Below are 18546 nucleotides of genomic sequence, written 5' to 3' on the forward strand. Positions count from 1 at the left end.
ATAGAGACAGGCAGAACTCGGCAACCCTGGCCCCAGGGGCACATATGCATCAAGAATATGAAGGTACAGCCTTTTCAGCCAGCAAAGGTCCATGAGCTTCACAATCGCATGCTTTGATGGATGTTTCTGAGACAACTTTATAACTTCCACCATTAATTGACTACCCCCCACACTGAGTTTAGCATTTCATTTCTACAGGAAAAGGGTGTTACACAATATCAATTGGCTAGAGCGTAAAAGGTTTCTAACGAGCTGTCTCAGCATCAGCATCATTAATTTGAAGTGAACATGTTATCCTGCAATCCTTCCTGAATATATTTGGCTCGAAGTTGCCTGAGGGCTTCAACCTGATCCGCTGATGCAGTTTCAGCAAGGAATATTTGATCCCAGACCTTCCGTAATTCTTGTGACAAAAGAAAAGAAAAAAGCATCAGCAAGTAGAGTATTTTCTAAAGATGTCGTGCTGACTACATTAAAAAAAACTTTCGAATAATCTTTGTGCACTTCAAAGTTTAAACTAACTATCCATAAAGGAATGGCCGAACACAACAAATTACTACTATCGCATTCCAAAAATCATTTTATTTGCCTATGCTTCTCATGAATGTCCTGACAATAAGTAACTGCCAGGCATGATGGACAAATGAAGATAACAAAGGGTTGCAAGATCAAACTTACCAGATTTATGCATGGATGAAAGGCACATGATTATCAAGTCAAAACGGGGAACTTTTGCCAAATTCTCCAAAATGCTAACAGCTAACATTGTGTCCTCCCTGGGTATGTAATTAGTATTAACAAAAGCAGCCATGGTTCCAAACCAGTACCAAGCATAAAACAGATAAGCTCACCGGAAAATTGAGGTTGTGCACTTCACGATATCAATCAGAAAAGCAGCTGAAAGTGCATTCTTGAAAATCTCTGGTAGGCTTGATGGTGGAATTGACTGGTTGCAAAACAAATAAGAAATTTGCACATCAAGAATGAGCAAGCAAAGGTATCCAACAGTAGAGAACAGAAGGACTAGGAACAAACCTTTAATAACTGTGTTTGCTTGGCAGTGTCATTAGAGAGAGCTCTCCAAGAAACCTCAAAATCATATGCTGTTTTTGGTGTCTTCACACTTTTTACAGTGCTGGCCATATACCGTGAAGCAGCACGAGATGCAAGATCTTGTATTGATGCTTCTGGTCCAGGCTTCTGTTTAGCATCTCGAGATGGCTGCACCAATTAATTGAAACATAACATAAGAAAACACAGAACTGTGAAAAATCTACCTGTACTACCAATGGTTCTTAGGTCCAACGACCAAGCAGAATGCACATCATGATTGTTTAACACGAAGCCTGCAAACTTTGCAGAACTCCTTTGCTTTGCCTACAGCCCTAGCACACTGATTCACAACCTAAGGTTGCAACAGATCATGCTACCACCAACCATGTCCTCTTCTGACATTATCACATGAAGGTGCTTGTCCATTTTCAGTGGGGGCCAGTTCTTTCATGAGAAGCACAATATAACGATGAAATAAGAAGTGCAAATTCTGACTGTGAGCCATAGTGGCAACGCCAGAGGCCCAGAGGCAAGGTGTAAACCAAGCAGGAAAAGTAAAGGGGTGATGCAAGCTGTGCTGGAACTCAAGCAGACATGATGCAGAGTCAATGGTACGAAGACAGCAGGCCTACTAAGTCACTGGTGGCTTGATATGTAGGTAATACATGAGGCCTACAAACTGCCTCATGTAGCACATTATCATAGATGGCGCTAACTATGCATGGTATAACTAGAGAAGTATACCAACACTCAAATCAAAGTGCATGTTTGTTATATAGCTGGAAAAACAATGTAGCAAAAGAACACCTGTACGGTACTGTCTTTGAAGATTACTCCAGATCCACCTTTGGATGTACCATCTGCTTTCTCTCTAATCTCCACTGCAACTCTACTAGGCGGATCAACTTCCATGAAACTGTCCTGTAGAATGCAAATGCATCAGGTATTACACAACAAAACAAATTAGCTGATTATACCCATGATGAACATAACCAACTATAAATAAACAGAACAAGGTGAGTTCAAAAGTGTTGGGCCATGTGCACGACATGTACTAGGTGCATTGAATGTGTTAGGGCAGGCATGTTAATCCTCATTAATAAGTGCATAGTTTAAACCTCATTAATAGAAAATTAATTATTACACATGATGATAAACAATGAAAACTACATAAGTATCATGAAGCTGTAAATCTACAAACCTACCTTCTGGGAACTACTTGGTGCATGGGAAGTGTCCTTTTTATCTCCAGATTTATCAAATTTAAAAACTGTATGTTTGGTTGGCTTACTTCTGTTAGCCACTTCCTGCAGAATTAAAACACATTAATATTGACTTTCGTAGGATAGGAATCAACACAAAACTTTGTTAGTAACACAAAAGCTATTTTAAATCAGATGTCTGACGAAAATTCTGAAGTAAAGATTGTTCACCTTCATGTGTAATTCTTTTATCTCAGAATACTGCTTCCTGAGCTCTGGATTGTTAGGATCAATACTGACAGCAAATTCAGCATCTGTATGGACCTGCTTGTCAGTGTTCATCAAGACAACAATTAAGCTAAAAAAGGAAAGACTGGTGGCCAAAAATAGGATACCATCCATTGCTTCCTTAAGCTTCCCAAGTTCTTTTCTTGCTGTAATTCTGCGTGAGTATGCTTTAACATAGCGGTCATCAAGATTCAGAGCTTCAGTGCAATCATTCTCTGCCTCTTCAAACCTAGTGAATATCACATAAAAAAATATAAGACTACACCAAGAGCAAATGTAAAAGCACATCGAAATTGTATATCAGCAGAAATATGAAACGCATCACAAGTAGCATAAAAGCATATCTACAGTCTGAAATTGTTGGTAGCTAGTACTTATTAAATAATGGTTCCAGAATAGAGATCCAACTAAGGTTTTTAAGTATCTGTAATCATATTAATGAACACCATAGTCTAGCGAATGCAAACACAGTGTTGCAGCTACTTGCCTTCTTAGTTTAAGATATGCCATAGCTCTATTTGCAAAAGCAACTGCTGAAGGAGACAGTCCGATACTTCTTGAGTAGCACTCAATAGCCTGGGCAAACTTTTTCTGTTTGAAATACTCATTACCCTGAAAAAAAATCAAACAGAACAACCAATGTTTTAGCTTCAAAGGATTGTCCCTCTACAACAGTCTAAAGTTTGAACAGAGTAGCAAGAGATGCAATACTTAATCCCAACCTGTTCCTTTTCTGATGCGGCATCAGGCATTGGCTCATCATTTAAGTAGCTTGAGTAGTTCGCATAATTGTCGTACCGATCACCCAGATTTCCTGGGGAAGCTCCTGAAGACCCGTATGTCCTTGCCCTAGCTTCCTGCAGACAGTATATTCTGATTTATTACTGAACCAAAACCCCCAGACACAAGAGAAAAACCACTTCATTTCAAACTCAAACACTGACAATAGATATATAGGTTCGAATTGGAGACATCTTTTCATCTTGCGCAATCGCATCGAATTAGTTGATGCATCCTAAAAGTAACCTCGAACTATGCCATCGAGACAAGTTAATTCCACCAAAAAGAAACAATTATCAGTGTGAACCTGATGCTCCATTAAAACGAACCTACATTTCAGACCAATTCACTAGCATACGTTCATACTTTCCATGCGAGCATACATTGGGTAAACCAAAAAAAAAAAGAGAGAGAAAAATCTAGGTTTACCCAAGCTGTGACAGTGAATGAAGCTACAGGGAGAGGGAAGTTTTACTAAACCTAATAGGGGCAGGAGAGGTCATGAGAGCTCGTACCATATCCCCAAGTCGCCTCTTGCTACACCTCGCCGGCGTCGCCTCCCGCGGATGATCCAACCGGCCGCAGGAGCAGCGGTGCTAACGCCGAGGAGGAGCTCCTCGGCCGCGCGCGTCCGAGGCGGCGTGGCGGGGGAGAGGGCCCGGCCGGAGCGTGCCTCCGGCTCAGGCAGGGAATCGAGAGAGAGGGTGGGAAGCGGCGGCGGTGACGGCGTTGTCCCGCGCGCCGACGGCGAGACGGCCGGCGAAGCGAGGGGAGGGGAAGGGCAAAAGTAAGGGAAGGGGGTTCTGGAATGTTCCGGAGATATCGGGGACCTAATTGCAAAAACTGCACGGGCTTTTCATGGGCCGAGATGTCCCAAGCCCACCGATCGCACGGGTCCAAGACTAGGGGGAATAAACTCCTAAATATGGGCCTAATCCATTAATGAGGAGGCCAGCGATGGGCTCCATTTGCAATATTCTATCTTGTCTCTTTTTATATGAAAATAATAATATAATAAATATCTACTAATATCTTAGTAGGAGTATTTCTTTTTTCCGAATGAATTGTACTAGTATGTTGTGAATTCCGTCATGTTTTGCACGGTTTGTAGAGCTGTACTGATTTACTCAGTGCTTTCAAAAAAAAGTTTGAAACTCATGTGTTCCAAAACAATTTTCGGCTTCCAATGTTCAATCCAAAGTCCAAACCTCAAAAGGTATTTTTCAGCCATGGATATATATATATATATATATATATATATATATATATATATATATATATATATATATATATATATATATATATATATATATCAAAGATTTATGTTGGCGTGAGCTAATATATGGTACTAGTAGGCTAACTACTGGTCCAATGTAAATCTACGTCAGCGAAAGCCACGATATGATAGGAACATATAGTTTAAAAGTTATTGTCCAGCAATTAAATTTCGAATAAAATTTAGAGTTTCTACTTCCTAAAACCACCACTAATCTATCACATCATTTGAAACTGCAATATCCGAAAGGTACATACGTTTTTAATTTATAACGCTGTTAATTTTTATAAATGTTTGACTATTTGTCTTATTCAATTTTTCTATGTAAATATAAAAAAAATTAAAGTCATGACAAAAGAATATTTGATAATAAATAAAGTCATAATAATTAAATAATAATTACATAAATCTTTAATTTTTAATAATAGGAATGGTTAGAAGTATAAAAAAATTCAACGACCTCGTATATTAAAAAAAAAAAGAGTGAGTAGGATTGCACTACTGCTGACTTCCTTATCCATCGATGCGTGGACCCATCATCCGCGAGATCTTAATCTTTACATGCATGATTGTATTTATTGGGCACACTTTGACTTCGAGCAAGTTACAAACATGGAATACGATTTTGCATTTATTTTCCACATCAAACGAGATGAGCAAATTAAGTTGGAGACATCAAGCAAGCTGTAGCAATTTATAAAATTTTAACTCACGCATTGCCGTTTTGTTGAATCTTCGCTCCTGCTGGTTGAAGAGTTCTACTTATGAGTAACGAGCGCCCCTCTCTCTGTTAGACTGTTACCACAATATGACAACAGTGCTTTGGTATTCTTTTAAAAAAGCAATAAAAGTATGAATTCAACCCTCTTGACCAACTTAGGATACGCACAACTATACTTATACTTACAAGAATGTGAAAAATCATATATCCACAACTTCACTTGTGTATATTGCTCTATATTTTATACTACTAACTAGAGTATATCTTTACCACGATGTATCCATGCGTGACATTTATCCTACTTGGGGCAAGGCATGGGCGCCATGGCCTTTATTTATACCCATCATATCGTCCTAAAATATATAATACCGTTGATTTTTAACGTGATGTTGACTATCTATTTTATTAAAAAATATATAAATATTATTTATTTTTTTACTTGTTTTATTATAAAATAAACTATAATATTAACTTATACTTTCATATTTATACTAAATTTTTGAATAATATGAATAGTTAAACGTTATGTAAAAAGCCAATAGCGAAGTAATACGTAAGGAGACGAATATGAATGCACCTTAGATGAAGATGATCAAAAGAAAAAAAAAAGAAGAAGATTGATGATGAAATGGACTGTTTTGTTCTTCTCTGCATACCCAGTACCGTGGAATGTTTTTTTTAGACCCACGTGTGCGGACGAGACAATGAATCAGACCACCACCACCAACCAAGCGCACCGAGGCTGCTGACTGCATGAAAACGAGTCAAAAAATTCGTTTCGTTTCTAGATTGCTTGAATTCAAGTTCAATAACGTTGAAAACTTTGGTTAGATATATGTTGCAGACTAGTATATAATATAGTATCCGCCGTGACGGCTGTAATAAAGTAGTTTAATCTCTGTATAATTTTCTCCATCATTTTCCACCTAACTATGTTCTCCAAGAAGACAATCATACAATCCTACAATTAATCTTTTAAAAATCCAAGTAGAGCAGTAACAGATGAATCAAAACCATGCACATTTTTAAAATCCAAGAAGACAATCATACAATCTTTTTTGGAAAGGTGAAAGATTTATGAAGAAGAAAAAGATAGCTAGCGAGACGACATTTTCGCTTCATCGCGACTGATTGATTAATTTGGTTGTTCACTGGAATACGTTTGCTCTTGTAATTAGCTCTTGGTTAATTACACTTACATTTCACCACGTGTGCTTGGCGGCGGCGGTGGCTGGTGACCGGCCGGTGAGGGGCGGCGGCTGTACGTGCTGGCACGACGGCGACCACAACGTCAACGTGTACTCCCTCCATCCCAAAAAAAGACAATCCCTAGTTTCCGTGCCCAACGTTTGACCGTCCGTTTTATTTGAAAAAATTATAAAAAAATTAAAAAAACAAGTCACGCATAAAATATTAATCATGTTTTATCATCTAACAACAATAAAATTATGAATTATAAAAAAAATTTATATAAGACGGACAGTTAAAGTTAGACATAAAAACCCAGGGTTTACCTTTTTTTGGAACGGAGGGAGTAGTAATTAAGCCAGCAGACACGTAGTCACGTAACACTAGTGTTGTTCACTGCTGCACCTGCATCAAACAGAGACAGAATGCGATGGCCCCGAGATGGATATGCATAAGCTGGCAACGCAGAGATACAGTGCACCTACGTACGTACGTGTCAGTGTCACGTCACGCGCGCGAGTTAAAGTGGGCCCGCGCCGGCGGCGTCATCCTCAGCCGGTGCCACCGGAGTTCTGCCGGCGGCGGCCGTCTGGTGAAGCATCGCACTCACGGTTATGTACATCCATCCAGATGTCATCACAAGGCCTCGTTTGAGTTCACATAAGCATATAATTAATTAAATTTTAATTATCTTAAATTTGATAAATGATTTATCTGATATATAGATAAATCATTTATCGAATGATTTATATTTGATAAATTTTAAGCACGTTTTTTGTAGTATCTTCTATACAGAAGTTTTCGCTACTACCGTTTAGTAGTTTAAAAAAACGTGCTAACGAAAATTAAGATAAAATCTAGTACATCTTAATCAAAATATTCAACTAAATTCACAAATTGTACTTAAATTTGCTGGTGTTTTTCTCTTCTCATATTTATTATATACGATGTAAACATTAACCACTTCAGGTCCATTCCATCCGGCTACTGATCAGTGCAAATGACCTTAGCTCAGCTTAGACTTAAGATGCACTCCGTATTTGATAGTGTAATGATAAGAAATGTGTGATTTTAATTTTAACATTCCGCGCTTAATTTTTAACACGCTTATAATTATTTTAAAAAATGTTTGGAGGGACGTCTCTCTTTTTTATTTTCTCAGCTTAGTCATCAACACGCACGTACAAAACCGAGACGGCCATGGCGATCACACGCTGAGAAGCTAAGCTAGAGACCAAACACTCCCACACGTGCAGTCCATGCTCGCCGCCGCCATGCAACGCCGGGGCTCCTTGGCCGCCGCCGCTGCTGCGTTCCGGTGCCTCCTCCTCGTCGTCGTCGCCGCGGCGGCCGACGACGCCGGTGGCGCCGCGGCCAAGCCGGTGATACTGGCCACGGTGTGCGGGAACACCACCGCGGCCGACCAGGAGGGCTTCGACGTCAGCTTCGTCAACACGCTGGAGCTCATCTACCAGAACGTCACGCGCTCCGGCTTCGGCGCCGCGGCCTCCGGCGAGGGCGCCGACACCGTCTACGGCCTCGGCCAGTGCATGGGCTACCTCTCGCCGACCGACTGCCAGCTCTGCTACGCGCAGAGCCGCGTCAAGCTGCCGCACTGCCTCCCGGCCACCGGCGGCCGGATCTACCTCGACGGCTGCTTCCTCCGCTACGGCGCCGACAACTTCACCGCCGCCGCCACCGACGCCAGCGACACCGCCGTCTGCTCCAACGCCACCGTCTCCTCGCCGGCGTCGTTCGCCGCGACGTCGGCCGCATTGCTGCGGAACGTCACGGCGGCCGCGCCGGGCGCCAGGGACTACTACTACTACAGCGCGTCGTCGTCGTCGTCGGCGTCGGCGTTGCCGTCGGTGTCGCCGCGGGTGTACGCGGCGGCGCAGTGCTGGAGGTCGCTGAACGCCACCGCGTGCGCGGCGTGCGTGGCGACCGCGCGCGACCGCGTCGTCGGGCGCTGCCTGCCGCGCGCCGCCGAGGGCTACGGGCTCAACGCCGGCTGCGTCGTCAGGTACTCCACGCAGCCGTTCTACTTGCCGGCGAACGCCGCCGCCGCCGCCGGGTCATCCAGTAAGTCCATCTAAATTAATCTCTTCCCTTTGAAATTTAGGACACGTCACATTTTTCTTGAGAAATTTCGTACCAACGTTGTCAAATTTGGTCTTTATCGTGGCAATTTGCTCATGAATGTTCACGGGGAATCTGTCAAAAAAGGAGATAAACTTTGACGGCCGGCGAGGTGCGTGCCGTGTCTGAATTTTGGAGATAGCAACAGGATCTGCTCAATTATTCATCTCAATTTTTTTTCAGAAAAAAGCTTCTGTTGATGGGAATTTAATTGTAAACAGAAAAGAAAATTGGTGTTGTCAGATTGTGAAGATGCAAATTCCGTAGAAAAACATTGTCCATTTCGAACAAATTGTAAAGAATCTGACGTTTTATTTCTGAAACTTTCTTTGCATGCAGCACGGCACATAGTTATCGTGGTGATCGCCTCAGTCTTCTGTGCACTGGCTGTCATCGGCATAGCATTGGTCTGGGCAAAAATGAGGAACAGAAGAAATGATCACCATGATGGTACATATGTGAACTTCAACATGATGCTATTACATTTTTACACACTGAAGTCTGAATCTCTGATGGAAGTCTTTAACTCTGTTGTGTAATTTTGGGATTTTCAGACATGGATGGTTCTAGTGAGATCATCCGCACCATCGCCGCATCGCAGCTCAGTTTCAAGTATGAAGAATTGTGCAAGGCGACCGACGACTTTAATCAGATCAACAAGCTTGGCCAGGGTGGATATGGATCAGTCTACAAGGTACAATGTCATATACTATATCTGAATTCTGAAACAACATTGATACAATGATCTTTATTAGGTTCTTCCTGAACTGTTGATCAGATTGTGTGCATGTATGTATGAAACGGTGATGATCAGATCAGATGTTCAGATGTACAACAGTAATTTGATTGCATCGGCTTGAATTTGCTCCTGACATGATGCTAGGGTGTGCTACTAGACGGCCGGGAGATTGCCGTAAAGCGCCTCTTCTTCAACACGCGGGAGTGGGCCGATCAGTTCTTCAACGAGGTGCGCCTTGTCAGTCAGGTGCAGCACAAGAATCTTGTCAAGCTGCTCGGATGCAGCATCGAGGGACCGGAGAGCCTCCTGGTCTATGAGTACCTCTGCAACACCAGCCTTGATCACTACTTGTTTGGTACTAAGCTAGAACACTGAAGAAGAATTCCTGCATTCTGAATTTTTGAACTTGCCATACTTGACAATGTAGATAGATTCAGATCTTTCATGGTTGATGTTGCAGATGCATTCAAGAAGACCGCATTGGATTGGGAACGGCGGTTCGAGATCATCCTTGGGACTGCAGAGGGTCTGTCATATCTCCACAATGCTTCTGAGATCAGGATCATACATCGGGACATAAAGGCAAGTAACGTACTGTTGGACGAGAGGTTCAGGCCTAAGATTGCCGATTTCGGTTTGGCGAGGAACTTCATGGAAGATCAAAGTCACCTCAGCACTGGCCTCGCGGGAACTTTGTAAGTCGTATCATTTAAAAATGTAGTGAATTTTTGTATTTAATTGGATGGAACAAGAATTTTTTGTCATCAAATTGTGCAATTTGTCTGAAAAAATGGTACTGACCATGCATTTTTATTTGTACAGTGGATATATGGCTCCTGAATACATTGTCCATGGGCAACTGACAGAGAAGGCTGACATCTACAGCTACGGTGTGCTAGTCCTCGAGATCATCACCGGTCGGAAGAGCCTCAACTCGGTTGCTTCATCAGCAGAAGGGCATTCCCTCATGTCACTGGTAATTTTGCTAAATTTCCATCCTATTGCAAAGTACTAGCACTGTAGCATTCCCGAAAAACCTAATGAAGTTACTCTACTGCTTCTTGCATTCTTCAGATATGGAAGCACTACAATGAAGGCACCCTGATGGAACTATTGGACCCAAACCTCCAAGAGCAATGCACGGAGGAGGGAGCTCTCAAGGTGTTCCATGTTGGACTACTATGTGCGCAAGCTTCACCGAACCTTAGGCCACCGATGTGGAAGGTGGTCGAGATGTTGGGTAGTAGGAACAATGAGCTTCCTCGGCCTACCCAGCCCCCATTCATCAACATAAAGGGGTCGAATGCGAAGAGCGACAGCTCGGGTTCTTCGTCTTTGAAGTCAAGCTCAGACAAGTCCCCCTTCTCGCTAAACCAGCTTTCAGTGAGTGGAGTACAGGCCAGGTAACAATGGTCTGAAGGACAATCTTGACATTTTTGTTCATTCCAAGATGTACTTCATTTTTTCAGTTAAAAGTTCTTTCATCTGATCATGGTGTAAAGTAGTCCTTGTAGAAAGCATCCTACTTGTAAGTAAGCATACAAGAAATTCTAATTTTTGTCAAACATTCAGAAAAATGAAGTTTTGACCTCTTGGACCATTGTGTCTGAATTCCTTGTGTGACAACATTAACGTACACCTAAGGTCTAAGGATCGTAGATGTCTGAATTTTACCAAATTCCTTTTGCACTTTTGAACATGTACCATTCAAACGGCTTGGGATTCAATCATTCAACGACGAACAAAACAAAACCAGGAAATTCCAATACTTCCTACCATTTTTCTATCATCACACAAAGAACAAGAAAAAGGAAGAAAATTCGTATCGTTTACACTGCTTGCTTCTGGATAACTTGAGACAGAAGCACACACATCACTGCATGACATGGTCAGTTTTTACTTTCAAAAGTCAGAGCATGGATATGGTTACAGAGAGAGATTTTAGGTGATTAAGACCCACAAATCCCTGCCCTGATAAAAACTGCACTGGCTAAGCTATGTGATCTAGTCGCTGCCAATGTCTGCAGGGAAGTCAAAATAATCCTGCTGATGATAGCATCATGTGAGGAAACAGCAAGCAAAATTAATGGATTGAACAATAGAGACAAGGAATAGTTAAGAGCTGGACTTTTCAGCCGTCCAAGATTAAGACAGTTGAATATCCAACACCAATCATCAATGTGTTCACTGAAGCTGAAGAAAACAGAGCAAATTTCACATAGGAACTCCCACTATCCGTGTATAAATTAATTAAATAGTAGAAATCAAATCAAGCGTAGAGTTTACCCTTTTTTTAAAATTGAAAAGGGAAAAATGCAAATACTTCATCCGTTTCACAATGTAAGTCATTCTAGCATTTTCCACATTCATATTGATATTAATGAATCTAGATAAATATATATGTCTAGATTCATTAACATCAATATAAATGTGGGAAATGCTAGAATGACTTATATTGTGAAATGGAGGGAGTATATGAAAAATCAACCAACAGTAGTAAGGGTTATATACCACGGAAATAATAATAAAAACTTTGGGGTAGCTGATAGAAGCAAAATTTCAGAAAATTAGGACAGAAATAGTTTGATATTTGAACAAATTTTGCTTAATTATAAAATTGGGGCTGGGGAAATCCAGAAATTTCGGTACTTGCATTCTGAAATATGGCACCATGTTAGTAGTATGCATCCCTGTGTGGGGGGTGTTTATGGGTTGGCCTATTCAAACTGGACCCGGCCCAGCCTAAAAATGTTAAGCCCGGTCCAACCTGATAATGCACTGGGCTAGCTAGGCTCGGGCCCAGATTTCACAACCCAAAATCATGAAAATCCAGCAAGATCCCATCCTAGGAAAGCCTATTTCTCGGGTCGAATTTGGGCCTAGCCTTTTATCCGGGCTTTTTCTTGCCCGCCCTGAAGCCCGGCTTGAGGTTTGAACATGCAAATGTGAATACATTTTAGTAGGAATTTTGTGAAATCGATGAATTAAGGTGTTAACCTTCTTCTCCCATTTTGTTGAATATTTACAAAGAGGGCATGCCCGGCCGTGAACTTTATATACTTTCAATTGAAGCCGGAGATATGCTCCCTGTTCTTTTTTTTTAAAAAAAAAGAATAAAAGAAGAAGAAAGAAAAAGCCACACTCGGAGCTTTGTGTAATTGTGTGGTGTGTGCATGCGTAATTATTATGTGGTGCAGTGGTGGTATGTATGCATGCACATCTTTTTCTATTGGAGAAAAAAAAACTATATTGTCTTATGGCACAGTCTTGTGCCGGCTCGTTAAAAAGAAAAAAAATTCTGTTACCCTTGAAATTTTGCAAGGCCATGTAACATCATGGTATACATCTTCATTAGGTCCAATCTGGATGCATGGGATGATTTAGCCCAACTCTACATGTCCCTCCCTTTGGACCAGATTTTGATCCATCCAAATAATGCTTTACAGAGTCGAAGGCCGAATTTTACAACTTGGTCTGTCTCGAGTGTTGTCATTTATTTATTTTTCCTTTGACGTAAGAGTGCCTGTGGCTGCAGAAAGCTTGGAGAATGATGTCTTATTAAACCTACCTATAACTATATATATGTCTGTTATATTAAGTAAAAACTGTATTGAGATTATAGGACCCATAATAGGTGATGAACCACCCTTAACAGATAGGACGGTCGGCGCCGGTTTATTTAAAACCAACACCTATAGAACTTTTTCCCACCTTCACGGGATGGAAGAAAAATATAGAACTGGCACATTTGGTTTTTTTTCTTAAAACCGGTACCAATACTGTAGGTTCGGAGATTATAGCGATATGGATTAATCATTAGTTTTTATACAATGTGTAATTTATACCTATATAAACATAAGCTAAGAGTTATATATCAAATTCAGTTTGATTTTTAAAATTTAACCAAATTATCACAATACTACATGTATTTTAGCCTTAAACTTGTAGTTTTGAGATAAATTTATTGTTAAATCTATAGTTTTATGATATATTACCTTAAATATGTAGTTCTATGATAATTTAGTTAAAATATCAGTTGTTTTGTGAAATTTACTCTATAATTATATATGAAAATGGTATGGAAATTCCCGACCGTGTGAGCTATCATTTCTGTTATACCAATTGTTTTATTCCGTTTCTGTTTTGTCTAAAATGAGATGGAAATGGTATATGTTTTGACAACCGTGTTTTAGTGGTATGCTGTTTCTATGCAGAAGTTCCGAATGAATTACTATATAATACCAACAACCCATCAAAATATAAAAACTTAACCATAAAACTTACGTGTTGTTATTGTTGATGTTATAATATCGTTATGAAAATTTAAATCGGAATCTTCACTAATATATGTCTACATTAATTTATCATGTAAACATGACCATAACTTGCTTATTTTTTTTTGAAAGGAGGGCAAAAGCTTTGTCTCGTATATTAATAGAGATGGAGAAAAAACAAAACAAAATCAGAAAGGGAAATATTTACAGGGCAAGCCAAAAGAGCTACACCCGCAAGAATTGACAAAGAGACTAAGTGATATCTCCCAAAATTCCAAACTCTTGAAGCCTTGAGGCTCCAGCCTTGACCTAGGCTCGAGCCTCCTCCTTGATCTTGGCGATGATGGAAGCCGGTGTTGAGGCGGTGTTTCGGAAGATTCTTGCGTTTCATTCGCACCAAACTTCCCATGAAACCAAGATCACCAGTGCTCGCAAAGGAAAGCGGGGGGTGTTAGGAGTGTCTACCACTAGGTTCCACCATTGCTCCACCGAGTCGCAGTCACTCTATTTGCTCATTTGGAGGTCAGTTTGGGTCCACCTTTGTAATTCCGCCCATACCCTCTTGGTGACTCTGCAGTGCGCCAGCAGATGGATCGCTGATTCGTTGATTATGCAGCATAGCGGTTGATTATGCAGCATAGCGGGCATATCTTCTGATTTTGCCAACCTCTTTTCTCGAGTCTATCAGTTGTCCAGAGTCTATTTTGGGTGGCGAGCCAGGAGAAAAAATTGCATTTTGGAGGGGCCCATGCTTTCCAAATGGATTGGCTGAAAGCCGATCTCATAGACCCCATAAATTGGAGTCCATAGGCACCATAACTTGCTTATTCCTTTGATGCCTTAATTTTGAAGCTCTCTATCCCGATAATTCCGTTTTTGATATATTCCAATGCTCCGGTATGTACCAATATCGTTATTGTTTCCGATACTACCACTCCGATTATGTTTCTGAGAGAAAAATTGGTAACAAAAATGTAGTTTAATATCATCTAGCCTACAATTGATAAGTTGTAAAATGGCTTATTAAAAAAATATTGATAAAAACTTTTATATATTTGTCCTTAATGATTTAAATAAAAGTCAACACTGGAAAATAAACTAGATAAATACTTCAAATTAGCTCAAACATTTAAGTTTTACAATTCAAATTTTACGCTCGGCTAATAAACCAAAAGGCAGACGATGGTGCTCGTTGAAGCATTTTTCCGACCGTTTCTATCCTAACCATAATGCAAAACATATCCTAAGTGCATATTTTGCTTTCAGTCATCACAATTCGCAATGCAAGGGGATGATTCAGATGTAAACTGAATAAGAAAAAGTTCAGCTTTGTTCCATTGTTATCATACTATTCTTTTCATACAATTCACAAGGGAGCGATTCCCAGCTAGCTAATCATCGTATATTCTTAGCTATCTCTTCTTGTACTGTTCAATAGTTATCACCATTAAAAGAGCACCATCGATTTGCGTGAGTTTGCTTTTGTGTAAACCTTGTAATAATTGGCTGTAACTCTTAATTAAACAAATGCCGGCAATAATATTTTATTCCATTATATTAAAAAAAAAGCACCATCAATTTGAATGTTATCCGAACGGTATACTTGGAACCGCCAGTGATAGCCCGTTATATATGCAAGAATATGTGCTACTGTGATATCAACACGGTGCCTCGCTCGCTCCTCTTCCGGGTCAATCCTGGCCGTTCAAGTCCGCATATCGACGGTCTGCATTGCATACGTACTGGACTGTTCATGATGCCATATATACTAAGGTGGTGTTTGGATCCAGGAACTTCTAGCATATCGGATGAATTTAGAGTATTAAACATAGACTACTTATAAAACTAGTTACATAAATAAGAGTTAATTCGCGTGATAAATTTTTTAAGCCTAATTAATCCATAAATAGCGCATGTTTACTGTAGCATCACATATGCTAATCATGGATTAATTAGGTTCAATAGATTCGTCTCGCGAATTAGTCCAAGATTATGGATGGGTTTTATTAATAGTCTATGTTTAATATTTATAATTAGTATCCAAAAATCCGATGTGATAGGGACTTAAAAGCTATATATAGCTCATAATTTCCAAAAGTAATCTACATATATGCGTTGCATTGGACGTACATATTGTGATGAGTGCATTCCACGGCAAGGAATCATATTCGTGTGCCAACCAATTAAGCCACTCAAATTCTTTTCTCATTCAAAGGAATCGTATTCCTCTCCTTTGACGATATCATTTTCTTTGCTTTCTCATAGCTAGATCAGCATCAGCATCAGCATCGTCATCTCCTTTAATTCTTGGTTCCTTTTTCACTAGTCGGTTAGGACATCTATATAATTTTCGATGCACATGATTTATCATCACCTTTTTTCTATAGCTAGCCATATATTTGTATCAAAACTATTGAAAATATCACTACATTGAAGTATCGATCTTTTAGGATAAATCTAGCTAATAATATTGTCTTTTACTTATCAAATCTTAATATTTTTGTATTAGTGATTTAATATTTTGAGGTTTAAATGCACGAGTTTAAACGACTTATATTTATTTGTTAACGAAAGGAGTGTATGTACTAGCTAGCTATATTCATAGCTTCTGTGACTTTTACGCTTAATTATTATCATGCTGCCCCACTCCAGCTAGCTAGCTAGCTAAAGCTTTCATCCTAACCCAAGGCATCTTATATATAGTAAAAGCAACAAACTTTCATACACGATGATGCGCTACATCATCAAAAATATATTAACCGTCGGATAGATAAATAAGGACCATTGGATCAAAAGGGTACATATACAATATAAAAAACAACAAATGGGATAAATGTATGGTAATTTCTGGAGGTTTCTAGTGTCGAGAGAGGGGCAAAGATAATAAATAAAGAAATAAAAAAACCAGGAGGCTTCTAGTGATTTCTCATATAGTACAGCTTAGTTAAATCTATAGTTAGCTAGACCAATTGATACTTTGTAAATCAATCAACTCATGCTAAAACCTTCTATAAACTAATATACGGATACAAAAGTTCTTATACGGGATCAAAAGTCGCGCAGAGCACGACTACGTGGCTAGTATATCCTTAATTCGGCAGTTGCGTTCTGGACATTGACATAGTTATTTCCAGTGCACATATATTATATTTTTTGAATCATTTAATTATGAGAATTATGGAAGATATAACTAGCTAATTAAGTAGGAGTACTTGCCATACAAAATCTACCAATATCGATTTTATATATAAATCATAAATGTATATATTACTGATTCAAAATCACATGGTTGTTTTTTTGGCAAACACAGTACAAACGCATACCCTCACATACACACGTGCACACTCAGCATATACATAAATTTATCTAAACACAACATTTAAAGAAATCATGAAAATTCAAGAACACAAGAAGCATCTTCACTATATATATGTGTGTGCGCGTGCATATGCCATGCGGCCTACGAAACCTCTCATGAATCTGATGCCCTAGTGCAAGTGTGCAAACTGAAGCCAACCCACACACCACACACACATATATATACAGAGTTCCTTCCATTTTTCTTTTGAAAGCTGCAGGGTGCTCTTCTTCTTCTCTAGGTTGATCTTATATCATCTGAGAGCTCCAAACTAAAGCCTGCAGCCATGGTAATATATCTTCAATACTATACTTTTACTCACTTTTTTTTGTCCATTGGTGTGTGCTCTACTACAATTTTTTTAGTTTGCAAATTAATTGATTAGGAAGAATAAATATATATATCACTTAATAATTAACCTGCATGCACATGTAAATAAACTAGTAAATATTTTGCAGGATCTGATGGAGAAGTCCAGACGAGCAAATTTCTTGTTCGACGACAACGACGGAGATGAGGATCAAAACGACAAACAAAAAAAGGAGAGGACTCCTGTTAATCGAGCTGGGGAGAAGAATAACAATGAGAACTTCACAAGTCGTGGACTACCAAACGACACTAGTAAGGATCGCTCCTCCGGGTTGCTGGCAAGCTTGCTGTGTTGTTGTGGACCGCGGCGAAATTAACTAAGTCGTAGTACAAAATGAGACACACATCCTAGTTCTACGATTCGGGATTTGAGGTATGCTTAGATTTACAGTAGTAGGATATACCATATTATATACTAAGTTGTTATGTTTTAGGATGTCGGATTTTGAACCAGCTGTGATTTGATCTTATATGTACTAGTGGCACCGCCAGTTACCGGTGATTACCAATTACTCTCATGTGTGTTAAGTTAACCATGCATACATGAATGTAGAGACTGGGATGAATATGTTGATTATTATCTTATAAAAGAAATTAGATAGTACTACATGTGATTGTGTATGTGTGTTTAGATATTAATGTTATGCAAGAATATTGTACTATCGCCATATATATAATCGTGTCAACTTGTTTGATATATTTGACATATATAACTTGTACAATTTACAAATTTCTTTCTCAAATTGTGTTACTTAATCGTGACTGAGAAGTGGAAGAGGCTTGCTCCACGAAGATACATACGTACAACCACAGCGATAACAAAGGAGGATTGAAACGATCAACGACAATACATCCACAGAAAAGATCGTTACGATCCATATGAGAAATCTATTACCAAACCGGATAAATTACAAGTATATATAAGAGAATTAGAGGCATAGACTACGAAGAAGCAATTTTTTTTTCGGGGAAAAGGGAATATATTACTCCTCACAAACAAGGTGAGAGATGAAATTACAACTGTTTTCAAGCCAGAAATTAGACATAGACTCACATCGTGCCTTATTTGCTAAGATATGGCTAACACGATTTTGGTTGCGATGGCTAACACGAAGAAGCAATTAGTATGTGAAGAAAGGGATAAGAAAGAATCAGGTGG

At 39.6% G+C, this 18546-nt stretch overlaps 2 protein-coding genes and 1 long non-coding RNA gene across 3 annotated transcripts; 2 read left to right on the forward strand and 1 right to left on the reverse strand.

The window, feature by feature from the left end:
• Positions 1 to 13: 13 nt before the first annotated feature.
• On the reverse strand, positions 14 to 4081 carry LOC4337703 (uncharacterized). The gene is made up of 11 exons (XM_015784450.3): positions 3839 to 4081; positions 3266 to 3400; positions 3031 to 3155; positions 2651 to 2772; positions 2487 to 2569; positions 2259 to 2360; positions 1861 to 1974; positions 1036 to 1221; positions 852 to 946; positions 679 to 776; positions 14 to 403 (listed from the first exon to the last, which is right to left on the reverse strand). The coding sequence occupies exons 1-11, from the start codon at positions 3839 to 3841 to the stop codon at positions 273 to 275; spliced, it is 1194 nt and encodes a 397-aa protein (XP_015639936.1). The 5' UTR covers positions 3842 to 4081; the 3' UTR covers positions 14 to 272.
• Positions 4082 to 7657: 3576 nt separating this feature from the next.
• Positions 7658 to 10997, forward strand: LOC4337704 (cysteine-rich receptor-like protein kinase 2). Its single transcript, XM_015784452.3, has 7 exons — positions 7658 to 8590; positions 8987 to 9097; positions 9202 to 9341; positions 9531 to 9741; positions 9847 to 10081; positions 10209 to 10362; positions 10461 to 10997. Exons 1-7 carry the CDS (start codon positions 7768 to 7770, stop codon positions 10791 to 10793), a joined length of 2007 nt encoding a protein of 668 aa, XP_015639938.1. The 5' UTR covers positions 7658 to 7767; the 3' UTR covers positions 10794 to 10997.
• Positions 10998 to 17112: 6115 nt separating this feature from the next.
• Positions 17113 to 17994, forward strand: LOC9270441 (uncharacterized). Its single transcript, XR_001546120.3, has 2 exons — positions 17113 to 17307; positions 17477 to 17994. It is a non-coding gene; the product is annotated as an uncharacterized lncRNA (long non-coding RNA).
• The last annotated feature ends 552 nt before the right edge of the window (positions 17995 to 18546 follow it).

Source organism: Oryza sativa, chromosome 5, assembly GCF_034140825.1.
Source record: "Oryza sativa Japonica Group chromosome 5, ASM3414082v1".
Lineage (NCBI taxonomy): Eukaryota > Viridiplantae > Streptophyta > Magnoliopsida > Poales > Poaceae > Oryza > Oryza sativa.

What these genes read in the sequence shown, in the direction of transcription:
- LOC4337703 (XM_015784450.3), bottom strand. An exon ending in AGCAAACACAGTTATTAAAG is followed by an intron (nt 947 to 1,035) that starts GTTTGTTCCTAG and finishes TTTTGCAACCAG; the next exon opens with TCAATTCCACCATCAAGCCT. An exon ending in TTCATCCATGCATAAATCTG is followed by an intron (nt 404 to 678) that starts GTAAGTTTGATC and finishes TTTTGTCACAAG; the next exon opens with AATTACGGAAGGTCTGGGAT.
- LOC4337704 (XM_015784452.3), top strand. Translation starts at nt 7,768, where the DNA reads ATGCTCGCCGCCGCCATGCAACGCCGGGGCTCCTTGGCCGCCGCCGCT. An exon ending in ACTGGCCTCGCGGGAACTTT is followed by an intron (nt 10,082 to 10,208) that starts GTAAGTCGTATC and finishes TTATTTGTACAG; the next exon opens with TGGATATATGGCTCCTGAAT. An exon ending in GGCATTCCCTCATGTCACTG is followed by an intron (nt 10,363 to 10,460) that starts GTAATTTTGCTA and finishes TGCATTCTTCAG; the next exon opens with ATATGGAAGCACTACAATGA.